This window comes from Diachasma alloeum, unplaced genomic scaffold, assembly GCF_001412515.2.
Source record: "Diachasma alloeum isolate Michigan unplaced genomic scaffold, Dall2.0 Dall_scaffold_72664, whole genome shotgun sequence".
Taxonomy (NCBI): Eukaryota; Metazoa; Arthropoda; class Insecta; order Hymenoptera; family Braconidae; genus Diachasma; species Diachasma alloeum.
The window spans coordinates 1-13,329 of record NW_021683554.1 but is presented as its reverse complement, the minus strand read 5'-3'; the positions used below and the strand labels follow the sequence as shown (position 1 = coordinate 13,329).

Below are 13,329 nucleotides of genomic sequence, written 5' to 3'. Positions count from 1 at the left end.
AATTTTGACTATTAAAGGCCGCGCGTGGCGTGCTAGCCCGGTAAATTGAGCTGCATCGACAGCAACTCAATGTCCGGTGGGCAACGAATAAGTCGAATTTAGTGAGAAATAAAATTACAAACGAAATTAATTTTTTTGAATAAATTCAAAACACGACATGATTAACCAAAATAAGTTGATTAAATAGATTCTCACCAGCCGATTTCACATTTCTTGTTTAAATTCCAACTATCTTGATAATCAGTACCTTGAGAAGAAAATGTCAAAAAACATTTTTCACGTGTAATTACTTCAGCTACAAAACAGGCCTCAGCATTTGCTCCTAAAAGGATTTGCTTCTGAAATAAATACCCAATGAAGAGAAGTCGAGGATTTGAGTTATTACCGTTCAACAGTGCGTCAGTAGCATATTAATATTGGATTATCTTAATAATGATTGTTTTCTAGAGTCGATGTCAGAGACAATTTTTATTGAAAATTCCATAATCTGAGGAACAGGTCTTTTCGTTTTTTTTTCCTGAAATCACTCGTTGTTGAAGTAAATTTTTATATTTTTACCCATAATGGTTCACCACTTCGCTACTAAAATATGATGATAATAATGATTATCGTTTATGATGAACAATAAAGGCAAATTAAAAACTAGCTATTGAATAATGATGATCATCATTATTATTTGAACTGTCATTCGCAATACTTAATTAATGGAAGAATCCACTGAACTATATTCTACGTTGTTCTCTTTCAGGAGATTCTGAACAGGAAGTTCATCCCGGGGAAGAAGAAGAACAAGAGGAAAATTCCGTACAAGAAGTAAATTCACAGCCCACATTAGAGTTATCCAATCTTATTACCGATTCCCTTCGTGTCGTTCATGACGAAAATGCGGGAGAATATTGAAGCAAAATGATACCCGAACGAATCATTTTGTAGAAATTAAGGGAAAAGTTCGACAAAGAAATAATTCAAGGCAGTTGAGGAACATGCGGAAACTGCACTCTAGTGTTGACACAACTCAATCGCGTATAACGCAATATTTCCCATTGTTAGATAAAGTTCAGCAGCTAATAAGAGAGACTGAAAGATTGAGTGAAGTTCTAGAATCATTCCTCAAGACAAGAAATTTATTACAAGATAATTCGACACAAGACAAAGTTGATGAACAAAAAACTTATTTTTTACAAAAAATATATGAAAGTGCAGAGAGGAACAGTGCGGGTCAAAAGGGTAATAGGTATGATAATGCATTGAATTTGTATTGTTGCTATTTGTTCACTATTGGTGGGAGGATGATGTACGAGACTCTGGCAGCAAATCTCCCAATTCCAACCGTAGATTCCGTCTGCAAATTGATGAATAACAATGTTTGTGAGATCAGAGAGAGAGTGTGTAGGTTCAAAGAATTGAAAGCTTTTCTAGTGGTGAGAGGTTTACCTCTTGTCGTCTGGTTAAGCGAGGATGCTACGCGAATCGCAGAACGTGTCCAGTATGATAGTGCTACGAACGAATTAGTCGGTTTCGTTTTACCATTATTCCAGAATGGTTTACCTAAATCCGGTGAATTCGTAGTGAGATCTGCTGCCGAGATCGAGAAGCATTTCCTCATGGGGAACACTGATAGTTTGGCATATGTAATCATGGCTCAACCATTACAACATAATGCTCCAGCGTTTTGTTTATGTTTGTTCGGGACTGATAACAAATTCAATTCTGGACATATTCGAGAAAGGTGGAAAGTCATTGTGAATGGCTTGAAGGATGAAGGAATTTCGGTATTTGGTATGGGTTCAGATGGAGATCCACGGCTGCTTCGAGCAATGTGTATAGAGAGTGAATTGAACGCGGATAAATCAACGTATCGTGATTCATCAGGAAAACCAAAAACTCTCCCGTACTTTCATGCTTCATTTCACCCCATGAGTGAATGAGTGTTTGTATATACAGGATATTATCCACGTTGGTGCTAAAATGAGAGTACGATTCTTGAAATACTCCTCATTATTTCCAATGGGAGATCACTTAATCTCTTCTACTCATTTACGAATGTTGATCAACGATCATCTCAAAGATAAACACTTGTTAACTGAAAAAGACTTATCTTTGAAAGATAAGATGAATTACACGTCAGTGCACAAAATATGTGATCCCCGAGTAATTGACATGCTGCAGAAGAAAGTTCCTGATAGTGATGCGACTATTCTTTATTTAGAAGTAATTGATTTGTTCATCAGTGCCTTCCTGAATGAAGACTTATCGCCATTACAAAGAATTTACAATTCATGGTACTGTATTTTTATTATGAGATTTTGGAGAGCGTGGCTCAGCCAGAATCATCAGTACTCAATTACTGACAATTTTATCTCGCTTAACACTTACTTATGCATGGAAATTAACGCACATGGCCTCGTAAATGTTATTTTGAAATTGAGAGAGTACCAGGAACAAAATCTCTTCACTTCTCACATGTTTTTACCTTGGCTCATGAGTAGTCAAGCGTGTGAAAGTTTCTTTCGACGATTGAGATCGATGAGTACCACTTATTCGACAGTAGTTAATTGTACTTTGTTAGAGACTATTCATAGGGTGAAACGAATGCAATTGCAGGCAGATGTCACGTCAGGCAACGTAGACAATTGCACTAATATTTTCAATTATTCTCGTGTAGCATCGTCGAAACGAGCTGTTGAACAGTTTGAGCTGACCAATTTTGACGCCATGCAAAACACAATTGAAACAGCTAAACAAGAGGCGTTCATGAAAGTAAAAACATTGGGTATGAATGTAAAAATTTCAGAGTGCATGAATATATCAGTAAAATGTTTAGAAGTCGATGAGAGTAAGGCAGATGAGCTGCACGATACAGAAATTGCTGAGGAAGAGTGCGGCAACGAACATAATCTAAACGAAACCTCTAACGATTTATTACAGGATTTAAATATTCTCAAAGCTGTGCAAGGTCAGTTAGAGTTGACCAATTATAAGAACTCTGCTAATTTGAATCCAGAGGGTCCATTTGTCTCAGTTAAAGATGATATGGGTAATGAGATGATCTTTCGCAAGTCGTCAATTTGTTGGCTCCTAAGTAACGGACACTCGAAATTGAGTTCAGATAGATTACAAAGAGTGAGACATCAAGAAGTGATAAGGTACGCTAGTCAGCGGAATCGTACTTCTCATGAGACTGATAACAGAGCTTTTATTGAAAAATGTGATGAAATAAATATAGAAGACTGGTGTCTCCTCAAAGAGAAAGATTACGAAACATGTTTATTAGGGTTAATATTGAACTTCGCGTATGCAGGAGGAAAAATTTTAAAGAGTAGAGAATTTTCTAGTTCATATGCCCGCATCGAAGGTAATAAAAAAGATATAAGCGTCTTGTGTTCTTGGTCTATTATGGAAAAACATTCAGATAGGTTACCGTCGCAGCCAATGACGGCTCAAGGCTATATCGATATTAAACAGTATCGAAAGTTATTCACCACCAAGTTTTAATGACAAGGGGGACTTGACAGTTGACCAAAGCATCTTGAAAGAAGTACAATAATACTTCTAGCATTGGTAATTAGTTGATTAGATATAATAGCAATAATTTGTAATCGTTCTTGAATATTTTGTGACAATAAAATCGATAGTTCAATCCTTTGGTCCCACTTATTATTTCGGTTCGGTGAGATTGCAATGATTTCAATGATTCAGAAGTCATTGATTTCAATTGAATGAAGTCAAGGAAATTATAGTGAGTCATTGAAATCACTGATAAGCATGCTTGAAATCGCTGAAATCACGAATCCAATGAAATCATTGAAATCACTAAAGTAATCGAGTGAAATCGACTGCATTTTGCAGTTATGGTGTCACTCGATTTTCGAGTTCCCAGCCCCTCGCATGAACGATCTTAAATTACGTGAGATCTCACGTTAAGATCGAATATTGATGTGATTTTAAGATTGTTTACCGGACTTACGGTCTTAGATCTTAGTTTCAGACCGCTCGTAAGACCGGAGTTTTTACAGCGAAGTCTAATTTTGATTGGAAGCTGGGCAAAATCATCTCAACAGATTTCTCTTTATCTGGATGGAAATTTCCAAATCTGTTTTTTTTTTCAATAAACAGAAAAATGGGAATTGGTCGGGAAGTTATTGGTTCGAACCGTTCTGGGTCACACCCACTCCAGCCCACGCGTAATTGGAGCGAGTGAAGCGAGCGACCAACAACCCAGTCGAATTTTTTATTGTTGATTTGTCCCGTGGGCGCTCAAATGTAAAAAATTGTCCAGTTTCCTCACTTTTTGAACTACATAGGTTTTGTTCTTCAAAATACTTAAAAACATGTGTATAATGACGAAATAATCAAACAACAAAAACACAAAATTTGAGCCGTGGAGTTTCTACCGAAAGCCACGGAATTATTCCATACAATAGGCGAAGAATTAATGGAATCTACATTCAACGAAATAGTTAGACAAGACACAGAAAAAATAGATATGAGCAGTTCTACGCCAAAACGGACACCTAAAAAGTTCGATGTCGCCGATTTTCTTGCTGATTTTTTCCTGGAAAGTTGAGCATTAGACGAACATTTTGAAAAAAAAAGTCAAAAATATTAATAATTGCGGAAGTTATGATTTTTTGAAATTTCCTTGTATTTTTTTGATGAAATTTTTTTTCTCAGATTATCATTAAGATCCGAGCCCAGATTAAAGCTATGAAATTTCTCTTCAACACACTTAAAAAACATGAAAAAATCTTCAAAATAAGATGTCACTCGTTCCATTCCCTTCAGATTTACGGGGTTTATGCCACAAAACGTGTTTTTTTTTCAATCGCGATTATCTCAAAAACCTAATTTTTTTTAAATCTGAATTTTCACCAAAAATCATCGATTAAATGACGAACATTGTGGCATCAATTAAAGTCAGTACTTTGCAGTAGTTTGGCAGATATAATTTTTGAAATAAGCAAACTACTAAAAATGATCAGAAATCACTATCAATCATCCCATTATTTCAAGAATTGATGAATTTTTCAATTGAACATCGGCAAATGGAGAGTTCTAGGAACATTATATCTCCCATCATTCCCTGAAATGAATCATTTTCATTTAATTTTGAAAATAACAACTCTAAATTACTTGAAAGAAAGTTTTTATTATTTAGAAAATTATACAATGTTTATTTTCACTCATCTCCCAGTAATTTTGTTTGATAATCGAGGTATTTCCGAGAGATTGAATTTTCAACTCGTTTAGGAACGGTGTATTGGAGCCTCGATCCAATATCACGGAGGGATATATCGGAGTTCTACATTATCTGTCGCTATCGTCTGCTAGTGAATATCAATCGAAGAAGAAATAAAAACTTACTCGTCAGTCAAATACCGGATTTCGACTAATACGAACGACAAACTGATTTTTTTTTTATTTCCACTACTCCCATATCTTTCCATTTACAAATTTTTAATCGAAAATCCACTCTTTCGTAAAATAATTGGATGATTAACAGCGATTTCTGATCATTTTTAGTAGTGTGCTTATTTTAAAAAATCATATCTGCCAAACTACTGCAAAGTACTAACTTCAATTGACGCCAAAATGTTCGTCATTTAATCGATGATTTTTGGTGAAAATTTCCGATTTTTTAAAAATTAGGTTTTTGAGATAATCGCGATTGAAAAAAAAACGTTTTGTGGAATAAATCCCATAAATCTGAAGGGAATGGAACGAGTGACATCTCATTTTGCAGATTTTTTCATGTTTTTTAAATGTGTTGAAGACAAATTTGATAGCTTCAATCTGGGCTCGGATACTAATGATAATCTGAGAAAAAAAATTTCATAAAAAAAATACAAGAAAATTTCAAAAAATCATAACTCCCGCAATTATTTATATTTTCGACTTTTTTTTTCAAAATGTTCGTCTAATGCTCAACTTTCTAGGAGAAAATCAGCAAGAAAATCCGCGATATCGAACTTTTTAGGTGTCCGTTTTGGCGTAGAACTGCTCATATATGAATATTGGAATTCACACTTTCCATAATTTTACATTTTCCAGTGGTTTAATAAACTGATAATAAACATAATACAGGAAGTCTGGTTCCATTCGCATTGGGATCCATATCGTGATCATATCTCGAAGTCGTTTTCCGGACATCCAGCACTCTCGCTTTCTCTTGGATACTCCGTTATGCGATACTCGAACGAGAGCACTCGATAGAAAGGTACGAGCTGCTAGAAAGCAGGCATATCGTCTTTACTCCTGAATTTTCTCTCGCTTTGGAACACAAATGATACTTTCATGTTCGATTTCCATGTGGAAAAAGTGCATTAAAGCTCTAGTTGAAAAATTCCACTTTTAGCAACTGTGAGGTTTACAGGCCGAGCTAGAAACATCGCTCTGTAATCACATTCCATAATAAGGAAGTTGAACCAATTTGCGCGAGTCATTCATTCGTCTTGCTACGTCAGTAAATCGACTATAATTTACGCTTTCGAAATTATCACGTGACTAACAACACTTAAAATTACAAGGATTTGAAATATTTCGCTGATAAAATATGGATTCCAACCAATGAATACAGCAAATTTTTGGCCGAAAAGTAGATGCAAAGAGACTACTGGTACTGGTGCCTCGCTACTGTGTGGACAAATCTACCTGAATTATTTATTTAAACCGGTCATATATCCAAGATGAGAAGTTAACAATTCACTACTCAAAGACTCCTCCCCATATTATCAAGAAAACTTGGCGCTAAAAAGTCGATTCTTCTTTCTCCCAGTTCCAAAAAATCTCATTGATAAAATTATCCCCCTATAGAACAATTCGTGACCGTGACACTGGTCCTTTTTCTGGCTTTCACGCTAATGTATTTCTTCATGTTTGATGAATCTTATATGTTTTATGAGCATTCGAAAGCCTATTAAATAAACTTCAAAGTGATTTGTTAATCATTCCATGCTGATCATTTTTCATTAAGTTATTCCACTTTCAGACAAAAATTGGTTTTTCGTGCTACTTCACAATCGACTTTGGCTGCATTTTTCAATTTTTTTGTGTCAATATGGTTTCAATATCCCTTTCACTACATCAGTCGAAGAATGAGTTGAATAATCAATACCGCATTGGAGTAAAAAAATACTAAGGACTGATTTTTCAAGGAAAATTCGAGAGAATTTATTTTTATTAACAAAATTTGTCATGAAAAAATGTTGTGAGTTTCCAGTAGAAAATTACCCATTATTGGAACAATTCCATAAGTTACTGCGATAAATTTAGACGAATCATTCAGTTTTCTTACAGAAAGAAATTGAAGTTTTCAAGAAGCAATGCATAACGGAATAAACATTAGTCCACTCAATCAATCCAGCAAAGTAAAATCCCTCTTCGACTCTCACTCTCCAACGAAACAAATATCAGAGGTTTCATTTAGTATTTTTTATATATAACATTTCCTACAAAAACGCTATACAGAACCTATGTTCAGAACTCATCTGCAAAATCAGTAGGAAACTAGTGGAACGTTATCGATATACTCAATTTCCGTACATTTTTCATGTATTTTTAATAAATATTATCTGTATTTCGAAAAAAAATACGAAAACTTCTTGAGGACGTACTTAATTGAGCAGTATCAAAACTATGTCCAAAAAATCGACAAAAATTACATTCCCTCCCGATAATGACGAGACATTATCGAAAAACTGATTTTAAAATGAAATAAGATTGGCTCATTTCCTGTTCGCCAGCACTTTACTGATTAATTATAACTCGAAAATCTGGAACTTGCAAATAAAATCAAACTTGTGCCAAAAAATCATTAACACATCACATCTCAAATTCCCCGTTACTTTCTCCAGCCCACCAATACCAGTTGAATTCCCTGTTACCTAGAAGTTACTCCTGCAACAAATCAAGAGTCTCGATTTCTCTTTCCTGAATTGACCATTCTGGATACTTCATTTCTCCAGTCTTAACGACTTCTCGACCAGAAAGCATCGTTCGATTATGATGAACGTAATGAACAGACTCCAGATAATACCGTCTCCACTTGAGGGCATCTTCCGCAAAATTTCTAGTCCAGTTTTGCCAGTCAATCCTCGTTACCTGATTCGGCTGCATCTTCATCAACTCATTGATCATATTCTGCATCCAAACAGTCCAACCGTTAGCTCGTTCTGACATCTCTCCTATCCACTTTCCGAAGTTTCTCAACTCTCCAGATTCAACCATTGGAGGATTCTCATTCAAGAAGAGAATTTCAGAATCAGTTAGGATATTTCTGACCCATTGAGCGATTTTTCCGGATAAAACATCAAGAACATCTTGTAGGTGTGCTGTCCATCTCTCCGGAGTTTCTGCCTTTACTAATCGTTCGAATTTTTCGTAGATAGCTCGATGAATCCGGTCAGTCATTAAATCCTCTCCCTGATTTTCTTTCTCTTTAGACACTGCATTTTCAATTCTATCGAAAATCTTGATGAGGTCTAGGAAGGGAACATCAGTCTGCAGCATCTTCCGTAGATTCCCTTCAATGAAGTCAGAGTCTTTTTCCTCTGTTTCTGGAGCTTTTCTTTGAGGTCTTTGGAATGGTAAAGATGAGGGGTATTTTGATGATGGAATTTTTGCTGTCGAGAGCTCTTTCGCCGTTATATCCGATCCTAAGTTCTTCAATGAAGCGTCTTCCTTTAAAACGTCTTCTGGTTGTTCTATTGGTATTGGAGTCACGGAAATCTGTTCTGTTGATGATTCCACTTCTAATTTTGCAGCTTCGATGGTGGAGATGTTTTTGTCTAATGTATCTGATGGTTTCAAATTCATTAATTGTTCTGAAGGTGTAGCTTGAGGCATTGCGGGAATTATGGAATCTTTTGCCGAGACTTCTACGGTGAACGGAGTATCTCCAACATCTCCCGGAATGGCTGGAATGCTTTCTGGAGTTGCAAGAGGTGCATCATTTGATGCGTCTGGTAATGTTCCGATTTGCGACTCTTTTCCATCGATTTCTTTCCCTATTGCTGATTCTTTTACTGGTATTGACGCTGTTGATTTGTCCGGACTTTCTTCTGGAATTTTCGGAGGTAGTGCAGATGGTACTGCAATGGGAATTACTGATGTATCATCTTCTTGGTTGGTCTTCTTGTCTTCTGATTCTTTCGCTGGTATTGACGCTGTTAATTTGTCTGGACTTTCTTCTGGAATTTCAGGAGGGAGTGCAGATGGTACTGCAGTGGAGATTACTGATTTATCATCTTCTTCCTTGTATGTAGTTAATGGAATTTTACCAATAGGTGGTTCTTCACTAAGTGGAGGGAATTTTCCATCACCTTCAGAGGATTCAATATCTAGATCTGTCTGTGATCTATTTAATAAGGAGTCAAGATTATCCTGCGGGGCTTCATCTGGCGAGGGCTTAGTTTCTTCTTGTGATTCTTCATCCGGTGAGAGTTCAGTTTCTTCTTGTGTGGGTCTTCCTTGATCTGCTGGAGGTTCAGGATAATCTTCTGAGGGTTCCGTAGGTTCAGAAACTCCACCGGCACCACCATTACCATCGTTATCTTTATTATCATCCTTTGGAGTTTTGTCTCCATCTTCTCCATCTTCCGATTTTTCATCCTCTTTTTCTGTGTCTTCTTTCAATTCTGTAGTTTCAACAGCCTTCAATGATTTAGAATCTTCAATTTTTTGAGGAATGAATTCTTGTTCTTCAGATTCTTCAGTATCGTCTTCAGTTTCTTCTTCTTCCTTCATTTTTTTCCGCTCCTCGCATTCTTTTTCGAGATCTTCTTTGTGAGATTCTGCAACTTCGAATAGGATGCCGGCAATCCATGCTGCGATGATATCTGCTAGGAACTTCATCTGTTGGGTCGTGCGATCTGCGTTGTCGACTGGAGTGTACTCTAAGGTGGTGGATAATCTTTTTATTATTATATCCGCAATGTCCTTAAACTCCGCCTTGGGAAGGGTGCATTTCCACTGCAAGAGGCTCTTCACGAAGGCTTCTGCCATCAAGTATTGACAGCCTACTGCATCTTTATTACATGGGCTGTGCGAAACTTCTGATTTTTTAGGGGCTTGAGCTGAGGTTTTGCATTTCGATTTTCGAATTTTGCAGGTTCTTTTAGCATTCTGGGAGTCATTGCGGAATAATCGCTCTGCCTGCCTGGAAAATGAAGACTAAGAATCAACGAAATAGTACATAACGGTTATAGTAATGGGGCTCAAAATGAAAACATAAAAAAAAGAACTCTGACTGAGGAGACGTGTAGCAGAAAATCGTAATAAAAATCGTTAGCACGTCTCCTCACAGACTTTAGACGCGCAATGAGAAAATCTCTCACCGCTCACGATCCGTTCGAAAAAATTGTTGATTCATTTATTGGTGCATTTTGATAGTTACTTGAGGCATCTAAAAATGGTTTCTGTCAATATTTACAATCCTAAAATGTTTCCTACATTTGGAAAATTTTTGTTAGCGAAAGTCTCAGCGCGCTTACTGACGGGTAAATTAACCCGGCGTTAGGCGCGCTAACCCCCACGTTCCTTAAGCATGCGGTTCGAGAATCTCACTCGTTACACGCACCCTAAAACCCTCGCGTCTCTCCACTGACTTTAAGCCTTTGTTGAGAGAATCTCTCATGCCTCCAGATCTTTTGCAACAATAGTACATTATGTCATCAGGCGATAAAAGTATTAACTAACAAATGTGACTTTATAATCTGAGCCGTAGGCGAAGATTCCTTGGTAGGAGATGAAGAATTGGCCAAGATTAGCCAAGGCTGACCTAATATTGGCCAGCACCGGACCATCCCCGGGCTACCCCGGGTCCTTTCTCATCTCCTACCAGGGTCATAATCACATGAAGCAGATAATATTCTTATCGCCATGTGATATAAAATAATATAAACCTCTCGGCCATAAATTTCGTTTTCAACGAAGATGAGTACAGGCCGAGCCAAAGGTGAGGTCGACAACCCAAAAGAAATCCAAAATTCCTTAAATTTGAACGATTACAAAGCTTCGGAACCATTCGGAAGCCAAAAACTTCTGTTTTATGAGAATTGACAACAGGACTATTTCGAAAATTTACTCAATGTGAGAGAAGAAGGAGATCTGTCAAAGTATCAGTACGCCATGAGAGATGTACTGTGGCGCACGCCCGCCATTATAAAGCAGTGAATAGTGGAGTATACTACAGTGAGTGGAAGCAATCGGTTGAAACAAACACATGTGAGGAAAAATGAAACATTGAGTGAACATACTCAGGTGTTAAGCACGTTTCTCCCTCCAAAATGTTTATCAATCTGTCCACCAGTTCAGCCGGAAGAACGTTCCCTCGATCCTGAAGGGTCGTCATCATTCTCTGCCTCGTGGGCAGTGCCAGCTCGTTTATCCGAAGAGAAACGGGTCGCAATTTCCGCTCAACTTCTTTCTTCCTGCAAGGGGGTGGACATTTTCGACTTGGAGTGGCCAACAGGTCTATCCATTCTTTTTTGGATAAACAGTGTCTAGGAATCAGGTCTATTTTCGGTAAAACGCATGGTTTTTCGTTAACGAGAACTGTCACAGTCACCGGACCCTTCGAGTCTTTGGTCTTTCTCTTCAATTTCTTCGCACAATGGTCTTCTTTGATTTGTGCGGTTTTTTCCAGTCTCTTTAGAGCCTTTCCGGGGAATTTCTGTACCGGAATCCGCTTTGATTCGTACTCTTCCGCTGGATGCGTTGACTGGTCATCATTTTCTGCTCTTTTGATTTCTTCTTCCACTGGCGAAGCATTCCGGACGTCAACAGGCTGATCTTCATCTTGTTCCATATTGATTTTTATTTATTAGAATTTATGTATAAGAGCCATTATAATTATTACTGAAGATTTTGAGCCAAAATTGAGATAAATAATTGGGATAATTTAAACTACATGATTTTATTGGTTGTGTAATGTTTTTTTTATAACAAACGAATAAAATTTTACGAAACAAATGACGAAGTATGGTGTGTTCTTTCTTTGTGTTTCTACACATCTGTTATTATACTACAGTAATAACAAATTACTTTATTTTGTTAACAAATTTTGATTTTTCAACAGAGAAATATAACACACGGAGAAAAAAATCCAGGAAAATGACTGTGGTAGCACGATAAAACAGGAAAAATTCTTGTACTCCGCAGCAAACTTTCCGATGCTGGCACGGTAATTTTTCTGGAATTTTTTTCTCCGTGTATAATAACGGATGTGTTAGGTAACAGCATGTTTAACGATAGTAGCTATATACATCAAAAACAGTTCCTACCACAGTGCCAATTATAAAGTGCACCGTCCACCGTGCCCGAACGAATAAACGGGATCGATCAAACAAAATTTAGTAATAATTACGAGATGGGAATGGTTCGCCAAAGCTTATTCAATTTATTAGCATTATACTGATCTTTCAAAAAGAAAAACGTTCCATTCCATTGCATCAAGTATTTGTTTTATTATAAATATATAAATAGTCCACTTCTGGATATATCTCATTCTTATCAATAGCATAATTCACAGAATTCAAACGATTAAGGGGATACATCGGTGACATTTAAAAGTCTTGGGACCCATTGAACAATTTATGATATATGGCGGAATGTGAGAATAAGGGAAAATCGCGGACCCGATCGATTTTGTGTCGTGTAACCACGAGAAACTTCATTTTTTTCATAGGATTTTAGCTTTTTGCTTCCGAATGGAAGCTTTAAAAATGCAATTTTTTTCGATTCTCTAATTTTGCATAGACATGATTTAGGGTGGTATAAATCGTCGAGATATGATGTTTTTTAAACGATGTCTGTATGTATGTGTATGTGTTTGTCCAGAAGTGTGTTAATAAATCGGGAAAAGTAATTACAAAAAAGCTGAAATTTTGGCTCATAGTTGGTACTAATGAAACACACATCTGTGCTAAATTTCAGCCCGATCGGTCAAGTATTAGGTGTGTGACTTAATTTTTACAGATTTTTTCTTCGAGCTTAAAATTATATTTAAAATAGAAATATATTCGCGGTCTTTTCTGGTTTTGAAAGGATCAGACAAAAGGTTTCAGAACACGGAACGACAAGTCTATGTAAGTTACATAACCTTTCAGAATCTCCTGAATAAGGCAAAAAATAAATTTTGTCAATTTTATTTCGTCAACCTCTACCTAATTTTTCTTAATTATAAAAAAGTGTCAGTATCATATGTTCCCGCATCAGTCTCAAAGATTAATGAGTTTTTCTGGAACACAAAAATATTCTTTAATATTCTTTTGTCGAAATCCAGTCAAAATTCCAGGCGAATTCGTCACCTGCAGAACTCCAGGGTAGAGA

At 36.7% G+C, this 13,329-nt stretch overlaps 1 protein-coding gene across 1 annotated transcript; it reads right to left on the bottom strand.

Annotated features, from left to right (window-relative positions):
- Positions 1-7,536: 7,536 nt before the first annotated feature.
- Positions 7,537-11,806, bottom strand: LOC107047627 (FK506-binding protein 5). Its single transcript, XM_015270421.1, has 2 exons — positions 11,256-11,806; positions 7,537-10,156 (listed from the first exon to the last, which is right to left on the bottom strand). Exons 1-2 carry the CDS (start codon positions 11,804-11,806, stop codon positions 7,891-7,893), a joined length of 2,817 nt encoding a protein of 938 aa, XP_015125907.1. The 3' UTR covers positions 7,537-7,890.
- Between the last annotated feature and the right edge of the window lie 1,523 nt (positions 11,807-13,329).